Below are 22,142 nucleotides of genomic sequence, written 5' to 3'. Positions count from 1 at the left end.
AGAGTTTCCCAGGTTTGGTCATAAGATGACTTGATCAAGACACGCCATTTTATTCAAAACATATAATTCCTCACTCAGTTTTGCTTAGTTTCTCTGGAGGTTGTACATACCTTTCAAGGAATGGCTAGCAGGAACACAGTTTAACTGTAATGTGTGATAGAAAGGAAGTTAACTACTGACTACATATAAATACTACGCTGTAACAGTGCCAGAAATGTACACTATTTCTGAGATGCATAGCAGTGGTAAGAAACAACTCATTCCTCCATTTACTGTATTGCTTCTCTGCTTTTAGCGGTGAGGTAGAAGGGTGTCTCCTAATTCTTCTTTGACAATTAGAAGCTATTTTTTTTCTTTGTGATAGCTTAAGGACTATGATGGAATTCATCTTCTTTGGGAGGCTTGCTTTAAAAAAAGAAAACAAATAGAGAAGACTGATGCCATGTTCAGCTGAAGAAGGGTTTATGACATCAAGAACTAACTGATCTGACCTCTTTTTGGGTCCAAGATCCACTGTGCAGTGTTAGTGTTGCTGGTCATTGCTGCTGGCATCACTCCACCAGATGATCAGTGTATGCATCATGTCCATTGCATTCTTGTCAGCAATTTTTACCTTTTTACATAGAAATGCACACTGTTCAATGACTAATAGACCTATTAGCACACTATTTTAGTGCAATAATCATGGCTAGGCTTCGCGAACGAAGATTTGAGAAGGGCTCTACCCACGTTTGTTGCAGGCGCGTTGTTGGCTAAAAAGGCCAATACGAGACAGACACGTCTGGTTGCAAAAGGCACAGCAGAAAGACTCTTTAGGAGGTATATTCTGCAGGGCACGATTCTTTCTGCGTTGTCTTTTCTCCTCAAGAGTGATCCTACATGCTTTCTCAAAGGCATCAGCAGCATTATAGATAGTGTGTCTAGTGCAATAATAGTGTGCACTAAAATAACACAGTAACCTTACGATGGCTTGGTGAACCAGCACACAGCAAGTGATATGCCCCACTCTGAGATAAACCTCACCAACCCACAATCAGATGTTGAGGTTTCTATGGAAACACTGCCAGCTATTCTGAAAAGGTCCAGTTGCCACATGTGAATCAGAGCACTTTATTCTCTCATCCTAAACGCTCACATTTCCGCATAAGTATTTCTGACTGTGTAGCCTTTTACGGGAGTAGTGATGGTAACTTAGACTGCATCAAACCATATCAAGCAGATCTTGAAGTTGTGAAGAGCACAAATGAAAGATTTACACCATGTAGCCCAGCTCAGCTGACTCCTTGCCACAAGGAACAGAGAGTCAAAGGCTTTGTTTGTAAACCACAGTTCAACCCAAACAGCAGCAGCTTTCTCCTCCAACCACACCAATGCCACAGGTAGACCCTTAAAGCTGCCACATGGGAAGCATGCTACCATTTCTCAAGCTCGTCTCCAAGGGACTGAACATTTGCTACTGCTGATTATAGTATCCCTACGTCTGGTGTGCCAACAGCCTACAGTTTCTGGTATCTCCCACTCTGAAAGAAAATATTGTGCAATTGTTTCCATTTTATTCAGCATAGTGTTCTTGGTTGGAGGGTCTCAGTCTGTCATTTTTCTGCCAATGGTGGTTTTACTTATTTCAGACCTCAGTCAGCTTTCTTCTAGCATTTAAATTAACTTTGGAAATCCTGAGTTGAAAGCCTGTGGTCTCACACCTGTCACAAGACAAAGAACCACAATATTTTGAGCTGTTTACAGCCTCATGTAATCTTGTCCAGGCCTTTAGAGACCGTCAGGCAGCAAGCTGGAAGGAAAGGCTGTTTAAACTGCAATTTTCAGCTTCTTGGATCTCAACAGACTTGTGGCAATACTGAAAGCTGCAAAAGATGCTGTTCCTTCTTTTATTGCAGATATTCTCAAGAGTACCTGGAAGACTTACATAAATGACCTCAATTTTAACCTATTTGGACTAGATTAGTGTGACGGAAAAAATGCCATGGGTGATATTGCAGCCCAACCTCTATATGGAAAAAGTTTTTCCTCTTTTGGCTGTAACGCTTCTCCCGTAACTAAATTAGAATTCACAAGTCTTCTGCAGGATCCCTAATGGGATCAAAGATTAGAAACATCTTTGAAGTTTGTCTTCCTTTGCTCCACTGTTAATTCATACCTGCACTAATCCACCATGGTTCTCATCTAATCAGTCACTCTCCCTCCCAAAAGGGACAGTTTACAGGCTTTCCCCAAATCCCCATTTATTTGTGTTCATTATCCACACTTCATTTTGCAAGGGCATACCATTTTGTTAATTGATTTTTCGTGTACTATAAAGAGGCCAGCTCTGTTTTCTGAAACCTTTTGGTCTAAATGCGATTTGCTGGTAATATTTACAGTACTTATAACCTTGGTCCTGTTTATTGCTTAGTATGGCAATTGGATTGAACTGTGTGTGTGACAAATTCACAACATTTTACTTTTGACAGCAGTTATTAATAATACGATTGAAATGAGATCATCTCGGTCTCACTTTTTAAATTTGGTCCTTCTTGAAAGAGATCAAAGAAACACTGAAACTCAAACTTATTTGCTTCTTGTTTAGGAAAACAAGCTAACAGCCTCACTGACCCTAAGAAGAAATCACTCAATGTAAAACATAATTTTAAAAATCCTTTCAAAATTTACATAATTCAGAACTATGACAAAGGTATTTCTTTGTCTCACTGTGACTCAAAGTTGTCTCATAACTACCATATCAACCTTCTTTTATCTTTAAATTAATGCTTATTTTTTGGGGAGAGAGGGAAAACTATCTTTGAAAGAAAGCCTATTATCATAAAATTTTGTAATGAATTTTGTCGTTGATGGTAATTAGTTCAGTCAGGCAACTGTTTGATTTACTTACAAAGTCAGAGTATCTCATTGTGCTCAATAGCTCCAACCTCATAGACAATACAAAATGCAAAATTTAATCAGAAGCAACATGTGGTGCTTTTTGGAAATGTATCTTTCTGGAGTTGAATGCATCTGATTGAATTTCAGAAAGCACAAAAACTGCAGATGAAGTCAGAAAATACCCCAGCTATGAGCCCCATAGCTAGACATCCAGAATTCAGCCTTTGAAAATACTGATTTATAAACTGAAATGAAATGCATGAGAGGGACATGGTGAAGAAGAAACTTTCTTAAAAGTCTTGTAAGGTCGTACTTCATTAGTAGGAGACTATGAAGATTTTAACTATGGTTCCATTAGAAAGCAGATTAATCCAGAATGGAGGAAATGAAGGATATTTAAAAAAAAAAATAAAAAGAGAAGAAAGAAAAATTTTTAAAAAGAAGGAAGAAAAATAAAAAGAGAAATGGATGAGCTCTCACTTCTTCAAAGCTTTACTTCTTAATTTTTCTTTGGGCTAAATTAAAAGATTAATTCATTTCGATGAATACCCACAGGGTTCACTTCTAATTGAGTATTTCCCCCATCAACAGATAGAATAGGAAGATTAAAGTAGGAAAAGGAGACAATTTATAGTAAGTTTTCTGGTCTTCAGAATGGTTTTAATTTGGATGTGACAGACATGTTCCAAATGTCTGCAGCTTGCCTTCATATTTTCAAAAGGATATTTTACGTGCCACTGTTCCAAGTGCTGTGTGTCCCCAGAAGGATACATATTGTGCTTGTCCCTGTTACTGGCTCTGGACTGACTGAGGCTTTCCCATAGACCATAAAATTCACACTTCACAAGCAGCTCTCTTCTTCCTCGTGACCCCTCACATCCGTATCAGATAGGATACCCTTCAGGATCCCTGAAGACTAGATATTTTAGAAAATGTGATTTAAAGATCCAGAAATTTTAGAAACTATTTCACTGATTTCTTTGCATCTGTCTAAGAAATGAATGAAGTTCATTATACAGCAATAAATAAAGTAGTCATGATCTCCTATTGACCATGGCAGCACAAAAACAGCCACTGGACACCTTTAAAATAAAGAAGGCGCTGATGAAACCACCCATTATTAGGGGTATCTAAGCAGGCTGCCAAAGTAGCTACACGGACGAGACTGACATCTCATGAACATCTCCCCACAGAGTTAAAGAACGGGCACACTTTGGCTGTCTGTAATGGGAATAATTTAATCATGGGGCAATGCACTACCTTCTCCAGTGAAACTGGTGTCTGGTAGCCTGGTGTGTGAGTGGTTTGAACTACTTTTTACCCTCTGCAGATTAAACACTAAGAGTTGCAGTAACTAAATTAGGTGCTCATAATCAGTCAAATAATCCTGTGTGGACATGGGCCAGGAAAGAGGATTTGCTGCTATCTGTCTCTTCCTCCTTGCCCTATTACCCAGTACCAGTTCAAACATTTGCACTCTCCCACCCCATTTTATGGACAGGAAAGTGAGGTGGATAATTTAAGCCACTTCTAAAAAGTCAGACAGAAGTAAGTGCCAAAAACTGGAACTGGAGCTGCCAGGTCTGAGTCAGGACAATTTTAGAACACAGACATAGAATCTCCCAGATCAGTCTTCTTACACCTAAAAATGAAGATTTTATATGGCACTTTATAACAATAACATACATAATGATAAAGCACTCTGTTGAATTGAGCTGGCATTAGAACTTGGTAAAATTCTTTCAACAGTTCTTTGCTCATAACGAGTGAGCTTTGCAGACTAGAGAGTTTCAGGGATTTTTTTTTTTGGTTTGGACAAACTTAAGCTCAGCAAATTTGAAACCCCTTTATATTTCTGGTTGGCATCTTCATATAAAAGTACTTCTGCATTTCCAAACCAGCTTGATCTTCCTGTCTGTACTCAATCATTGCAAAGGGTGGTACAGATTTTCCCAGTGTGGAACTGCTTCCCTCTGCTGTGTGTTCTGATGGGCAGGGAAAGAGGTAACAGTGTAGATAGCAAAAACGTTATCTAAGCTATTAAAATATTATCACATTTAAAGTACTATCACAAGCACCACAGCTAAAACCCACTGAAATTTATGGACAACGTCTAATTCAGCACTGTTGTTTCAGTCTCTGCAAACACAGAGAAACCTCTGTGCCTACACCTCCAAGTCATTCTTCGAATGGTTTTTTTGCCCACCTTTAACAACTAGAGTATGAAAAGTAAATGCTGAGAGTCTGAAAGGCAGCTAAAATTTCTTTTAGCCATTGCTCTTCCCGGATGACATACTGCATTTTTCCAGATGATTCGCCCACAAAGCTGAGAATCCTCACTCAATACTGTTCTATTTTAGTCCTATTCAGAGCGAAATGATGGCATAAAGTGATTCTTCCATCAAAATATTAATATCAGAACAAGATCAGAAGGGGAAAAAAATTGAATTTGTCAGGTAGAAAAACGAACAGAAAATCAGTCATAAAAAAATGATTGGAACGTATTTTCATGTAGGAAATTATTTGTATTTGTATTTACATAATACTTATGTATTTAAGAACACTCAGTATACCTATCTACCATGTGACAATTTGGAATGTTCTACCCATTTTGAAGGCAATTAGGCATCTATTCAAGGCTTCTGTTCTTACTTTAATTTCCTCAATTCTCCACCCACCTGAATCTGACACTTTGACATTTTTGCTCACTAGAATGGAAATTCAACATTTAGCAAGGCTAGGGAATGCAAGGTCAAAAACCAGTGAGAAATTCAATATGTTGAAGAAGGGATCATGAAAGTTTACATAAAACATGCAATTTCATATTTCTATAATTTTTAACAAAGCAATAGCTGTCATGGGATACTAAAACAAGTTTTGAAATATTCACTACCATTTTCTTGTTCAGTCTGAAAAGAGATCACTTCAGCATTCAGAGTTGTGAGTAGATATTGAATAGCATTATGTCTTTTAGTCCAGTGCCTCACTGGAGAAGAGTTGCCTCTAACACCATGTTATTATTCTATTTTAAGAATCTTGAGCAACAGGGATTGCATCACTTGAGCTGGAAGATTATTTAATAGACTAGTAGACCTTATGACTGTGAAGTATTTCCCGATATTATACCCACATTTCTCCATTTCCGAAGCTCATAGCAGTTACCATACCTTAACTCATTCTGAACAATCTGTCCTTCAAATTCTCCACACATCAAACTCTTCCACAGTTCTTAACAAACTCTTTCCCATGTGGTACTTACAAACATTAGAGTCTATTCTGATGAAGTACATAAAGCTAATTACATGAGCAGGGTATTCAGCTGATCACTAAAAATGCAGATACAAGCAAGTGAGAGAACTCCAAGCCCCTCAAAATAGTAAAACAGAAGTTACAGTCTGAGCATCATATTACCTCACTGCAGAATCACAAGATAATACTAGGAACCACATCCCACAACTGTGGGCCTTTGGTGCATGACATGAATCTCTTAGGCAAATTTTACTGAAGCAGACTTCAACATAGTGAATTTAAAATTCCAAGGGAAAATACACAAAATTAAGTATTTTGTTATAAATTAGCTATTTAGGAGTTTTTCTTTATGTTTACACAATTCTTTCACTCCCAAATCATGCTGCTTTTGACCTCAACATGACTTTCTAGTCATTAATTTTTTCTCATATTTTGCAGAATACATTCACACTCCTCTTAGATTGGACTATCTGAATTTTTCAATTCTAGCCAACTTAGACTGAAAACAAGCAAAAAGGTTTTTGACAAAATCCCTTTCATCTAAATAAAAAATAATGGTTTAAAATATCATGCATTTTTGAAAACCTCCAAAGCAGTAGTCTAGAGCTGACTGTAAACTTGAATTTTTCAGGTAATCTTTAACAAAAATATTAGTGGGCAAACCTATCTGTGGCACAGAAAAAACCTGGGGAGGGCCGATAGCAGGACCTGCAGCTGAGCCTCGGCCTGGAGTTTCCCAGATGCCCATCAGGTGTCAGACCATCTGATTTTGCCCAAGCAGAAGACATCATGTGGGCCTTGCTGCACTGTGGTATAAAGCTGCTCTGATGTGGGAAGCCATGAGATGGGAGGTGTGAAAGTGGCAGGAGTAGCTGCAGGCTTCACACTGAGCAGAGAGGAACATTTGTAGCAACAAAGGATGGACACACCACACACCCCCACCTCCTCTGGTACAGCGATCTCTCACTACCTCCACTTCTCTGAGTTGTTTCATTCAAACACAACTGCCCTTGTCCTCCATATTGAACAAAGAGCTTACTCTGAGTCATTTTAACCATTTCATTTTGAACAGGACAGGACAAGCAGTGGTGATCCATGGTGAGCTCCCCTGATCCATCCTAGAACCCAGCTTTGAACTGGAATGGTCTTTGGCTTCTGACATTACATCTCACCTCCTTCAGCAAAGTGAGAAGCTGCCTTATATGCCACCATTACCGTGAATGAGCTTCACAGACCCTAGCTTCCCTGTGTGCAAACCACAAGTCACATATAGGCACCAAAAAGTGGATTTTAAATGGCCAAAACAGACTAGTGACCCTGACCTGAAGGTCAGTTCCCTGCCACAGAAGCTGGTGAGAATGTTGAGCAGTTTGGAAACCAGAGCTCTCCCTCCAGCCTCAACACAAAATTGAGCAGGACCTCATAGGAGCAGAGCCTATGACTGATCCTGATTAGCAGCTGGTGGCACAACTGTCACAGTTGGCATGTTATTGATGAACAGCAATCTAGCTTCCACCCACAGTCCAGGGACAGAACTCCAAGAAAGACCAGAGGACAAACAGGCAAGCGCTACACAGTGTCCCCTGTTCTACCATGGGAAAAGAGCACAGTCCCACCGTTGAAAAATCCATTTAATTGAGTAAATCTGAAAATGTGAGGTATCGCCAGAAAGTCAACCAAGGAGCATAGCACAGGCTCTGTGCACATCCAGGCTTACTGCTCTTAGAGGGGTCACAGGAAGGGGAGAAATCTGGTGAAGAATAAAGCTGCCGCATTGCAGCTCCATTAACAAACTTCCCCTCAACACAAACATCATGTCTCCTTACTCTAAACAAGTAGGGTTTTACTCTCTAGACAGAGACACTGGTTAGGACTTACAAAAAGAAATGTGTTTGGGAAGGGCTAGCACCTCAAGACATCTGGTGGAGGAGCCATATTCATTGACTTTTTAGTAACTTATAATACTTCATGATTTTGAGGTGAGCCCCTTGAGTGACAACAGTAGCAGCTTCTCTATAATATATGCACACTTGTAAGATGTTATCAACTACTTCTGTCTCCCTGACACACAGAGATGTTGCTTAAATGGGAAATTGTGTTATGTATGTTTGAAGATTTCTAAAGCTAGATCGTTTTGCATTTTCTACCCTAATGAGCTAGGAAATTAACAGTAAAACTTTATCCCGCCCTCTAGGAAACCTGATTTAGTCAAAGACATGATCTCAGGTAGTATCTATACAATCAGCTATTTATTTAATTTAAATAAAATCATTCTTCCAGCTGACAGTGAAGGGAAGAAATAATATGTCATGCTAAGATTACTGAGGCAATACTTCTTCCCTACATCCTTTCTGTGCATGTTGAAGTGCACTGCTGCTCTGTGTTAAATAAGATGAGGTAGAATGGAAAGCAACTAATTTGTGCTCCCTGAGTGTTGGGCAACTAATTTAACTCTTGCTGGAACATGGACTATAAATAGAAAAAGATGGTACAGTTTCACACCGATAACATTTCTATGAAAGTTAATAAATCAACACTTAGGAAACAATTTTTTTCTTCCTACCTATCTGCCCTATTAGGAATGATGAACAAGAGTTGTGTTGCCTTCAATCCAAAGTAAGCATGAGATGCTAAGTGTCATCTTGTGTGATGACTTACCAGGGGGCTGGCACCCTAAACATGAGATGTGCCCTCACCTGCTTGGCAACACACCTTCTCCTTCTCTCACTCTTGTCCAACTAAAGACAAATAAAAGAATTCTGGGGTGGACAGCTGTGCATGTCACAGGAACCATGTGACAAAGGAGACCATCAGGAGTGGCTCATTCTCTTGCTCTCACATGGTGGTGGAGAGAAATAGACAAAGGCTTAGATGAGTTATCTAACTTGGCAGAAAGAGCAGAATTATAGGTGCTATTTTTCATCAGGTGACAGACTGTGCTTATCTCTACATGAATTTGTACAAGGAGAACACTTCCCTTGGGTAATTTTCATATCCATCAAAACCTTTCTTGTAATATGCACAAATTAGTTACAACATCTTGATCCCGACATTAAAGAGAGTTACCATTTTCAATGAAGTCAGCTGAAACCAAATGCTTCCACATCCTTCCAGTTTCAGTTTTTATGGGCTTAATGTACAAATATAATATAAAAGCACACCAGAATATATAAACAAAATCAACTTTTTTTAAGAGAACTGAAGAGTCAGATGTAACTTTCTATATCTGAGATTATTAATGCTTCTTTCACAGTGTTTTTTTAATGGAAACTGACTCAACTTCAACACCCTGGAGTATTTTCCTTTTAGAGAATTCTCAGCTGTATAAGCTGTATGCATCTACTGTGTTCATGGATAGATGTCATTTTTTTCAGATCACAGCTCAAATTGCGAGACAACAACATTCCTTGCAGAGATGTGGCTTATATCTTATCAGAAATCAGGTAATTCTGTCCCCAACACAGGTTTTAGGTAACCAAAGACTAAAAGATTACAACACCAGATAAAAGGAAAAGCTTTCCAAAGGCATAAAGGTAGGGTAAAAACAAAAAGTAAAAGAGGTTGAGTACTCTAAAAATAAGGTTTATTAGGAAATAAACAGAAATAAATGATCGGTGCAACAGTAAAACAAGATACAAGCATGTCTGGGAGCATTGGAAAAGTTAGAAGTCCCTACTCACATTAGTCTTTGGCATTTCAATCACCCTATATAAAGGAGAAAGAGAAAATCCTTAGGGTTTTAAACTACTTTCATTGTATTTATTTTAATTAATTTCAAAGTAATACAAACACTGAAGGATTTAGGAGACTGCAGCATCTTGTCTCCTCTGCTGCTTCATATCACCTGGCGGCCCCATCTGCAACCCACCCAGGCTGATACCACTTGCTTTGATATTGATACAGTTCAGGCTCAATCCAGTCTTCAAAGAAAAATGGGCATGAAAATTCCTCAATTCCCCTTTATGCTCTGAGCCCAGGGCATGCGCACTCTTCCAAAGGACTGCATGATCCAGTGGGGATTATTTTGTACTTCATGAAATTAACAGCCTTTACAGAAAATAGGATTTGGAATGACATTTCTGCCATGCGATCATTCAAAGTCTGGTAGATGAAACAACAGCCATGATATCAGTTCTGATCGCTTTCATATCACTAGCTCATATTATTTCCTCAGTTTTCTAAACTGAGTTTATTATACGGACTATTAAGAAGTAGAAGAAAAGAAGATGAGAAAGACTATATCGCTTATTTTAGATAATCTTTGTCCTAAACTGCTCTGCATTGGCTGCCATTTACTTACCATACACAGTTTACTATGTTTATTTACTATTTCATCTTGTAAGAAGGGATGTTCCAGGTAAAAACAAAATATAAAAATGCCTCAGGTTCAGTCTTAATGGGATCTTCTCTGTATCAGGGAAACCAGCCGCTTCTTTATACGATGTACAGTCAGCCCCTATTCACCTATTAATATTTTAAATATTTAATATTTACTAAATATTTGTTAATATTTAATAATTATTAGTAATATTTTTAAAAATAAATCTGACTCAGAAATCAAGATAGCAAACCAAAGTCAGTGGCACAGAAGAGATTAGTGAGTACTGCACAGATTTCATTAGTCTTAAATTAGACAGAAACTCCAATCTGGACAATCCTGAAATACATCTATTTAATATCCCTCCAGAAAGAAAGGCACTTTTTGGACTTACGGTTAGTTGTCCTGCTTTGATCACTCTGAGCACTGTCGTTTGACTGGTTGCTGGAGACAGAGGATACGCTTGAGCTCCTAACAAAACCAAATGCAGCCAGCTTTGCTGCTGGCAACCGTGAATAACCTGGAGGACGAAGTCCAGACTGGCAGGGCTTGGGAAGATTTGATTTTGCAGCACTTGGACATGATCCTTTCTTAAGATCGACTGAAAGAAGGAAAAGGAAAGAAATTTTTTTTAATACACTAAACTGGGAGATACTGATCATTTCCTGTAACACCCACCTACATAAAGGCAATATTAAGACTGAATACAAGTTTAATGGCTGATCAAAATGCAGTGATGTCTTATCCTTTGCTGCACTAAAAAAACATTCGGTGGAAAAATTACAGGTCACAATAATTTTTAAAATATGAAATGTGCCAAGTACCCATGAGGTATAACTCAAACTTCCAGCAAAGTAATATAGTTCAATACTGCTAAGAATTTCTTTCAATGTTATCTTCTTTAATGCTGTATCACTTTCTAATTTTACATTTGCTATGTACCAATTAAAAAAAACCTCATACACAGAGACAAACACAATACGCCTAACCTCCAGTTTTGGAAACTATTGTAGACCGCCAACAGTCCTCTTCAAGGACACAGGTCTTCTTTTTTTTCCATCAAAGAAAACATTTCTTTGAAGTTTTCTTTCAAATTTCTCTAAAAGAAAACTCACTTTTCTTGCACCAAGCCTGGGGACAAGGATGTGACCCATAAAGTTGTACTTTTTTAACATTCCACCAGCCATTTCCACTGAAGGACTTCTCCCCATTAAACCATCATCCTATGTAAGTGACATCAACCAAGTCTCAGACAACTCCAATGGCAAGTTTATAACACATGAAGTTAGGCAACAACAGTAGTTCAGCTACCATATCTGCCTGTGGTAAAAACTAACTGGTCACCTGTCTTCAGCTTCTGTCCTAACCTGTATTGTGCTGCTTTTGCTTAGGCAAACTTTCCTAGGCAAATCCACAACACAGTATCATAAATGTTCCACATTGTCCTCACAGGCCAAAGGTCCATGAGCATGGCAGGATTGTCTTCAAGGCCAGGGATCAAAGATTAGAATTTGTTTTTAATTGGAAGGTCTGGATACCAAGTGAATCTAGACCTCAACTGTATCTAAATTTGGACAGAATTTTTCTTTTTAGATTTGAGAACATATTTTTTTAAAAAAACATTAACAACATTCTCCAAAACCTGATGCTTGAGTCATCAGTCATCAGGACTAGTAGGATAGGAGACAAGGCATCATTAAAAACTATCAACATATTATGCCAGAAAAGGCCACAAAGTCACCCTTTTCTCATTCTTATTCAGTGAACACTATTTGTACACTAGCCTGACACATACTTCAAAGGAAGAAATGAACTTTCATAATATAAAGAAAAACACAAATTAACTGCACAGTAAGAATATAGTCTTCATATTATTACCGCATTTAATTCTTTTGTAAACTATGTAGGTCACAGCCTTATTAATTTTAATGAAGCATTACACTTTGCAGAGACTTTAGAGAAAACAAGACTAACTCCTTTGAGCAGAAAAGTGTTATGGGGATTTCGAAAGATAGTTGTGTACCTCATCACAATACTAATGCTAAGCTTTGTTTAACATTTCTTTTGTTTAGCATTCTTTTGAAATAGAAATATATGTAATACCAAGCTAAAAAGACTTTTGTTATCCTATAAAACACATTCCTATAAAGACATCAAAAAATGCTCCTTGCTCAACAAACAAAGCAATTTATGTACTCTAGGCTCTTAAAAAATGCATTTTTGTATGCACTTTTCCCAAGCTGAGCTCTTTATTAAGACTCAAGGAGATGGATACCTTTACCAGCCGAGAGGAGTACATGCTGTGTAGAGTAATCCAAAGGAAAATAACAAGTATCTATAGTGTGTAACAAAAGACTGCTAAAATCCCCATTCTGTTCTCTGGCACCAATAGAGGTAATTTTGGACTCTGATCCTGAATCTGGCTTCATTTGGATGTTGTGAAGATGGGCTCAAAGGTAGCTGTGGGTTCCAGGTGAAGGGCAGTGCAGGCATATCAGTACCAAGAAGAGACAAGCAGTGATGGTCACCATCAGTTTACTGCCAGGCTTGTGCAGCATTGCTTTGACAGTGGTCTATTACAGATGTTTTATGGCTATCTGCAAAATACCCTCAAGCCAGACTTCTTCCTTCCCCACTGCAAAATATTCCATGTGTCACATCAATGACAGGATCATGCTCAGGCAGCATCCAGATTTCGAAGCAGAGCCAAGTACTCACGACAAGCAGCTGCAGGAGCAAGGAACCTGTCCAGGTCAGTGGCAGCAGGGAGAAGGTATGGGACTGTCTCTTGTGGGTTTTACAGGTTTCCAAAAATGCACCAACATGCCTAGACTACATAAGAATCTCTGAAAACTGAGGTGGAGGGAGAGATTTTACCATTTCAGAGTAAAAAAACTATAAATATCACAGATTTCCTGGAACAAAATAGGGGAAATTCCACTGAGGCAGTGGGGTAAAGTGGTTAGAAATGGCTTTATTCAAAAAGCATTTCAAATGTGCTTGCCCTAGGGCAGTGAGGTTCACCTGAGACTCCCACATCCCCAGCTTAACCACAGGGATGCCTACAAGTCCCCATATGGCCTGTTCTTTATACCACTGTGCAACAAGCTCCTGTAGTCCACAACACACCAAGCACCATGCGTGTCATTGAAGAAGAATAATTTCCTTAAAACCAGAAGGTCTTAGATGACAAGTTGCCCAGCCATCATCTTTACCTTTTCTTCAAAGTCATTCTCCCAGACTTGGGCAGAGGGTTCAGTGCTTTTTTTCTCACACTTTCGTGTGTGTTTCTAGTTTATGACTTCAATTCAAATTTTCCCTGAACTAACAACATTTTGAATCTTGAACTTATCATCAACCTTAAATTATTTTTCACTTCTCTTCTTTGTAATCTGTTCTTCTGTACCATGAGGACCTGAGGGCAGGACATTATCCTCATTAGGGATGCATTCAAATCCTTAGAGCTAAGTAATTTTTTGTCTTCTTTCTCATTAAAATACATGAGGCATCAGCCTATTGTATGTATTTTCTGTTCTAAATATCAGGTTTTATCACAGATGTTCCTTATTTCTCTTTTTAAAAAGTATAGAAGTACTCCTGTAAACAAGGTCTGCAAGTTCAAAACAAAAGTTATTTTAAAGAGCAGCTTTCGTTTTAATAAAAATCTGCCAAAATAAGTTAAAAAAATAGCAAAAAAATCTTTCCAATTGTCTCACTGCCTGAAGCTAATTATAGAATTAAGTATTGTTGTCTGTACGCACATGAGTGATTTTCTTCTACGCTTCAAGCTGTTCCCAACCCGAAACATGAAAACATTTTGAGGTAGGGACTGATTGACACAAACTAGATGTGCCTGGGGAGACTGCAGAAAAGTCTGAGCTACACTTCTCGTGCATCCCCATTGCACATGAATTACATCTTCATGCACGTCTGAGAAGCAATTTTCATGTGACTTCTCTGTGAAATCTGAAATATGTTTTAGCTGAAATGAATGAAAAATTAAAGAAAGGAATTACACAGATATGTTCTTATGAAAAAGAGTAGTGGTTCAAGACTTCAGCTCCACAATTCAGGGATCCTTGGCAAGCCTTTGTTATCTTGTGGTAGGGTTTTTGTGTTTGTTCTGCTTTGCCTTTTTTTTTAGTAGCATTTCTGTTAAAACTTTAATGATCAGATGACATTTTCTTTCACTTTCTGATATTCTGAACATCACTATTCTCATTTCATATTGGGGAATCTGAGGCAAAAAACTTAACTGCAAGGTCACTGCATTAATACAAGCAGAGTTAACCCACCTCATTGGTATCTTTGTGCATTAAAACCAAATTGCACAAGTGAGAAACCTATTCTGTTGCCACTAGCTTTATGGTTTAAACAATTTATATTTATTTATTGTTATAACAATTTCTCTCTGAACAAGAACTGAGGCTTCAAAAATTTACACCTAAACAGCAGTGAGCAGGTTGTGCTCAGCTACCCTGTCAAGCCTGGGACAATTCAGTTCCAAAGGCAAAACAGTTGCCACTGCTGAATATCAATTAATTTCTGATAGGCCAGTCCATAATGATATAGTAGCAAATGCTCATCTCCTCATTATTCAGATTTAAAAGCTCCAAAAAGTTGCTCTGTACCTTCCCAACTCCCAGGCAAACCAAGACTGGTTAGCACATTCTCAACACCCCAAGAATTTGTCATCTCACAATTCATTCAAACTGAATATGTCTATGTTCACTTTGCAGATAATGTGCAAAGCAGGAGCATCCCTCAGAAACTTCCAGTACAGGAATTGTCAGTGCCTGAATCTCACTCACTGCCTTTGTCACCAAAAGCCTAGAGCAACAAGAACACTACTCTGTGCACAAGAGCTACATCCCACCTGCCTAGCCGCTGCTTAGCTGCTGCTCACAAGTGCTGTGGGTGCCCAGCCAGTGATGATACTTGGGAGGAGGTAGGGTATGTAGTATTTGCCTGCTGCTACACCCAGATTGTTAGAGATACTGTTCTTATGAATGGCAGTTTGGTACAACAGTCATATAGACAACCCTTGTCATATGATGTGTGTTTGTTCTTTGAAGACACAGTATTTGTTGGGAGCTGAGAGGTGGCAGATGGCTATGTCTCAAGTAAGATGACGATGTCCTTAAAAAAACCCATGAGGAAGTGTCTGTGGGTCTTTGAAACACTTGACTTTTCTTTATGAAATACAGTCAGATTGCTCTCTCAAAGAAAGCAGCGTGCTAACTGAAAACTCTGCAGATTAGTAAAGGACAGAGAATAATTTCCCCTGTGAATTCTCCCCTTGTCATCTCTTTCCTTAAACAATTAAGAAGCTTGTCAGTTCAGATCCAAGTACCTCAGACTGCAAACCTATAAACTAAGTACACAGCTGGTGTATCAGTGAGGCAACATTTCAGGAAGTAATCTCAAAATTCCTTTTCTATCATCAAATCTCATTTACACGTTCAATTCCTAAGTATTCCTGAGAATAAACATGAAAATAAAGCTTTCCTACTGGGAGAAAGCTGTAGACATATTGTAGCATTCATGATGAAATAGATTATACATATGCAAAGACACAAATAAGTGTATGTATCTATGTCTGTCTGAGTAATGAGAAACATTGCTGTCCTGATTTATGTGTAAATTCTATCTTTATCAAAAGTTGGCTTGCTTAGAAACGAGAGGAGCATCTAGACCCTCAGGACTGACAAATTTTATATACAGGGAGGTGATAAGGAAACAACATTTCATTAACTCACTCTTTGAGAAAAAAATACTGTAAAGACTACTGAAAAATGCAAAATTAAGTGAAATTAATGAGTATATAATTAAAGTGAAGTTTTAACTATGAGATCTCTGTTATACTTTTTAAAATCAGACATTAATTCCTTAAAAATAATCAGCTAATGTCAGACATTAATTCCTTAAAAATAATCAGTTAATGAATGCAAATCCTAACACACTTGCTTCAAGAAGTCTTTATAACCAAGGAAAACATATTAATATTTTACATGTTATAGACACGATATCCTTCAATGCTTGTTTTGAATTACAAGTTTCCCACAGAAAGAGCAGAGTCAATTTACATAAAATTAACAAATGTTAAGCTTTTGGAGACTCTTTTGCACCTATATCACAATTCAATGCCTTCCTATCTTACCTACATTGAAGAATGCTTTTTCTTATAGTCAGGCTGCTTCCCTACCCATCTGAGGCAAAGCATCACCTCAGGAGCAACACTGCTTAATAAGGAACTTGTAGCCAATGCCATCACATGTCTTATATCCTACAGATGAAGAAGGATCTCTACTCAAATCACATTTTACGCATCACACTTAGAGGTCACTTGAGGGAACACTCATTACTATTTTACTTTCTACTTTGCATAACTTAAAACTAACAAAACCTTTAATGTACTTGTAGTACTTGCAGTCTATCACAGCAGTTCAGAGATTTAATTATCAATTACTTTAGAGTCAGTTTTATGAGTATTATACATGGTCCAAACCACTCAGTTTATCAGTGCTACTTAACCAAACTGCTACATTGTGAATGGTATGGCAAAGAGAAATAAAATCCTCATTATGAGGCACTGCTGCTGTCCTCGATACTGTGACATGGTGATTTCCATTTAAAAGACTCCATGGTCACTGGATGGCAACTGGCTAGATTCTTCTGTTTCCATTACCTCAGGGCAGGACTGAAATCGCTAGGATTGGAAACTGGATTAAAAGCTCAGGATCAAGCCACAGGAGATGCTGATTAGCAATCTTGAAGGCAAAAATACCCCCTACACTCTAACTGCTTTTGTTGCAGTCACCCAAGCCCTCACATCCCACAACACCCACAAGCAAGTCTTACTGGCTCTGCTTGCAGTATGCTGACCATATGTTCATGCATTTTATTTTCTTGTGTTTGTAAATATGACTCTATCAAAGCTGCGTTTAATCCTGCTTTTCAAATACTGTATCAAAACCAATAATGCAGATCAAAATTTAATACTACAACTAATTGCCAAATTAAGGGAGAATGGTTGAAAATGGTGTCAGATACCTTAACCCAGCTGGCTAAACTGTGCCTGGCCCTACTCCAAGCCCCTCCAGTCAGCACCCCAACTGCTGTTGCATGCCAGGGGTTGCTGTCCCCTCCATCCCCTTCATGGCAGTCAGGGACTCATCTCTGGTCTGTGTCCACTGCTGTGGGCTCAGGCATAGGAATTAGTTCTCTGCTGCCTTTGCACTCCTATACCAGTCTTGTCCTATCTTCTGTTACTTCAGCCTCTTTCATGAGCAATTAATTCTTCTCAAAAGGCAGTACTAAAGACAAAAAGAGTGCTAAGCTGACCTGTGAAGTTATATGCTGCTAAGAGAAAGATTAAGTCATTTGAGACATACAAGGAAAAAGGCTTTGGTCAAGGAAAAGGTGATTATAAGCCAACCTTGAATGGATAATTGGGAAACAAATGCCAAAAAAAAAGAATGTAAAGAAACCAAAATAAGATATCAGAATAGGAAAGATAAATAAAGGGAAGCATTGAACCAACAGAAAGCAGTGAGAAGTACTTTGCAACAGAATAAAATGTTGCAGAAAAAATAAACACATTCTTCCTCTTGCAAGAAAAATGGAAGGTGAGATGCCAGAAGTGAAAACAATGTGTCCTGAGGTGGACAGTGGAAAAGTAGAGACATTAGCAACCTCTCCAGAACAAGTCTTGGGTAATTTCAAATCAATAGAAACAGTCAGAGCCCAAACACCAGATGAGACACACTTTGGCATCCTGAAAGAGATGACGGACAAATTATTGGACTACAATGAGGCATCTTTATTAGCAAGGTATCAATAGACTAAAGAGAAACAAGCAAAATAACAGTTTTAGGAAGGAAATTATGGAAAGTTATCAATTAAATTTGACTTCCAAAACAGACAAAGTCTAAGAAACAATCAGTGATTTAAAAAAAAAATAATCAAAAAAATAACAAGAACAAAAAACTTTTGAGAAATATGAAAACTTCAGGAAATACAACTTCAGTGGAATAGAATCACACTAAGAGCTAGTGAAATTTCCTCATGTATACTTCTTATGCACTGGCATTTTTAAAGGCACTATTAAAGACAATAAATAGGACTTATAGGCTGGTCCTGTTTAGATTGTAGAATATCACGTAATATAGGAAGACAGTAAAGTAACATTTACAAGACAAGTTCCTATATGGATTAAAAGTGGCTAAGGAAAGGTCATGTTTGCTATCATCAATGATGCAGGATAATGTGGATAATGGATGGATGATGGATGAATAAAAACCAGGGCAACATTCATTTCTGAGGATCAGATAAGACAGTTTATTTGTTAATAGGTCCTGCTTGTATATTTCTCTCATATCTATCTTCTAAAATGTTTCCTGTTATACAACAGCTTACCCTATTCATATCCTGAACTCACAGCCTCTTGCAGTTTTATTTAAATGGAAATTATGATCCAATTACACTCTGCACCTGTATTCTCATGCTTAATGCTGACTGAACTAAAGTCACAGGGCTGAAATGGTGTTTATTACCCAGCCTGCAATCTTGGAATGTCTCAGAAGTCACATACAGCTGAGTTTGGTCAGCTTCTGCTAATGGCATCGATGTAGATAAACTCCAGATGCAGGATCAGATAGTAAAGGATAGTCGCAACAGGCACTGTGTTACAGAGATTTGATTTGATTTTCTGATAAACCCCAAATCCTGTCAACTAGTATTACTGTGGAGACTATCCTCTCAGAGTAAAGTCAAGACACTGAGGCATTTCCATTCTAAATTTCTCTAAATTTCTCCTGCTTCTTAGTATGGAGAAATAGACACTGGGGAGAGAGAGTAACAGTTTTTAAAGAACTGCAAAGAGAAGAAGACACCACAACCACTCCACACAGAAGAGGAAGTAAATTGTAACAAAGGGGATTAGGCAAAACACTAGGGAAAACTTTAAACTGGAAAGAAGGGAATGCATTAGAGCAGTCCTGCTTTCAGAGGCTCCAGGACCTCATACTGAAAGTTTTTATAAATAGTTTTTCATGAACAGGTTAAATAAGCAAGTATCAGAAGGAATCTTATCCTGGCGCAAGAGAAGGGATCATATGATGCCAAGTAATTATTTAAGCCCTTATGACTGTTTTAGAAAAATCTCTGCAGATTTGTAGGCTGTTAAACAGCTGCTATGTTTCACTCTGGAAATTGCTGATTTTCAGTTGTCTCTGAAGTTGCTGCTGTTTAAATGTGCATTGTTAAAACCTCAAAGCTTTTCCAGGCTACCAAGAAGTGTCCTGTAGAAGTAATTATTATCTCTGTTTTATGGCATTGTACACTTCTTCCAACTCTTCTCTTGTTTTTCCCTCCCCTGTAATTCTTCTCAGGGTCATGCTGAGCTGGGCAGTAACTGGGAAGAAAAAGGTATTAGAAAGGTTGTCTCTAAGGAGGTGTGTACCAGGGCTTCAGAGAATCAAGTCTCTGCTGGCACATTTGAACACTGCCCAGGCTTTCAGAGCACAGCATGGTGTGGGAATGTCAAATCCAGATTAAATGACGGGGCCTTCATGAGGGAGGAAGACATCCCATTATCTTCTGCAGGGCAAAAGCAAAGATTTTTGAGGCACTTACAAGATGGAGGAAGATAAAAAGGAGCACAATGAGAATTATTGAAAATTATTCACCTTTGGCAATGACCTCCTAAACAACCTTTGCGCAAGTTTTAGACTCCTCAGTCAGCCTTGCTGCAGGAAAATGAGACATATCTCAAAGAGTGCTGTTGGAGCTTTGTAGTATCAAGATGGTCAAGATGTTGTTTATTTTGTGATATTTCTTTCTGAAAAAAAATCTTATTGGTGACTACAGTAAAAGGAAAGGAAAGAAAGTTCATACTTTACCTGAAGCATCAGGATGATAGAGGTTGGGAGCATTTGTTATTTCTCCTTGCTGATGGAGACAGCTACCTGAGGATCTTTGACTCGCAATGAGAATCCTGCTCTTTGCAGATGGTAACCTGGACACTGCACCCAGTCCTAACTGTGGCTTGAGTATCATGGCAGATCGATAAAAACTTGGTGGGACCTCATAGTGAGTATATTGTGGAGGGCAAAACTCATCTTTCGCAGGCCTTTCCCCAACCTACAGAAAAATCATTAACAGAGATATTATGCAACAAATTGATACACGCAGACAATGTGGAGCTCTAAATTGCTTATAAAGGCTAAATTTCCTTCCTTGTGAATCCAGGCTTCAGAGCACTCTAAAGTTCCAGAAAGTGATGGTCTTACTAAATGAATCAAGCTCCAAAGTTATCTACCTTACACACTCAACCCACACTCAACTACCATACAACTAAACCCAAATAAAGAAAACCCAAAAGAAAACAGATAAATGGAAGATCTTCAATTGGTGAAAATGATGTTACTGTTAAATCACAAAAGGTTATATCAGTTACAGAGGTAGATACACCAAGAGACTGTGTAAGTAGAATTTTTATTAGAAGTTATTTAAAATATTCTTACCAGGACACAATTCCAGGAGAAGCTGGTTTTAACTTAGCTAGCTAAAAATAAAGCTGTAGGTATTTAAGTTCATTTTATCAGAGAAATTGTATTGCCAAATCATTTCTATGAGAAAAAAAGAACTGTCTATATGTTCTTACTCCAAATAATCATTGTAATATGTGCCCCTGGAGAAAAAAAAACAAATTTGCAGATGTGAAACATTTACTATTTATCACAAATAGATGCTGCTTTGTTAAAATCAGTGACAAATCTCTCAGTATTTTAATGGGCATTTACTGTGAGGACAGCACAGTAAGTCCCAAGCTGGAAGTATTCCCAGCAAACTGGCTCATAGCACTGAACTTGCAGCCGAGGAATGACCTGCTTCTTCAATTCAGCCCTAGCATCTTTCTGCACTCAAGCTGAGCTCTGACTCCCACTTTGCTGTGCTGCTTCATGACTCAGGGCACCAGCACAATGTCAGTAGTTTTCATCCCTCAGATTTGCAAAGAACCATTTGTTCTTCTGAGCAGAGTCCAACTTCTCTACCATTTTCTTATAAAATGCGATATCATCATAATGTAGAAAGGGCTCATGAATACTTTTTCAGTCATCCCATTTAGGCCATGGGGAAAAAAAAAAAAAAAAGCTGTAGGAAATAGGAAATCTGAACTAAATTTGTTTAAAAATTAATCAAAAAGTGCCACAGGCTACCTAGGAAAAAATGTAACTGCCAATTAATTAACTCTGCTGTAAGTTATGATGCATATAATATGCCAAATCAATTTCTATTTAGCAATTATAAGCATTAGAATATGCACTTCAACATTGGCTATAAAAGCTTTGATCCTAACTCCTTCAAGAGCTTTAATCCTAATTTAGCAAATCTTTAATATGCTAAGAGACAAGATTGGCCTTAAACTATTAAATATAGATTTTTTGAGGCCTCTGCACAGGAACTAGGAGGGCAGATGCAACAAATACTGAGCTTTGTATTTTTGCTCTATATTTTTTCCTCCACTTGCAGTCCTATTTCCTGCCATTTGATCTTCCTGTTTCCTTTTTTATTATACTCCTATGACCTATTTCCACAAGTTAGGATGTAGTTTTTTACTGTATATATGATTCTTTAGGCTTGGACTGCAGATGTTTGGCTTCTTCCTTTCAACTTCTAGATATGAGATTGTTTT

General features: G+C 38.1%; 1 protein-coding gene across 8 annotated transcripts in view; it reads right to left on the bottom strand.

Moving 5' to 3' along the window:
* MTUS2 (microtubule associated tumor suppressor candidate 2) overlaps positions 1-22,142 on the bottom strand; it is a 249,480-nt gene that overhangs the window by 141,417 nt on the left and 85,921 nt on the right. For all 8 annotated transcript variants that reach the window (XM_017818680.1, XM_017818679.1, XM_017818682.1 and 5 more), the window contains 2 exons: positions 20,347-20,587; positions 10,839-11,045 (listed from right to left, as the gene is read on the bottom strand). In XM_017818680.1, coding sequence (XP_017674169.1) covers positions 10,839-11,045; positions 20,347-20,587 — 448 coding nt within the window. The remainder of the gene's footprint in view (positions 1-10,838; positions 11,046-20,346; positions 20,588-22,142) is intronic.

This window comes from Lepidothrix coronata, unplaced genomic scaffold, assembly GCF_001604755.1.
Source record: "Lepidothrix coronata isolate B3197 unplaced genomic scaffold, Lepidothrix_coronata-1.0 Scaffold69, whole genome shotgun sequence".
Lineage (NCBI taxonomy): Eukaryota > Metazoa > Chordata > Aves > Passeriformes > Pipridae > Lepidothrix > Lepidothrix coronata.
Note: the sequence above shows the minus strand (reverse complement) of the source record. Positions and strands in the feature narration are given on the sequence as shown.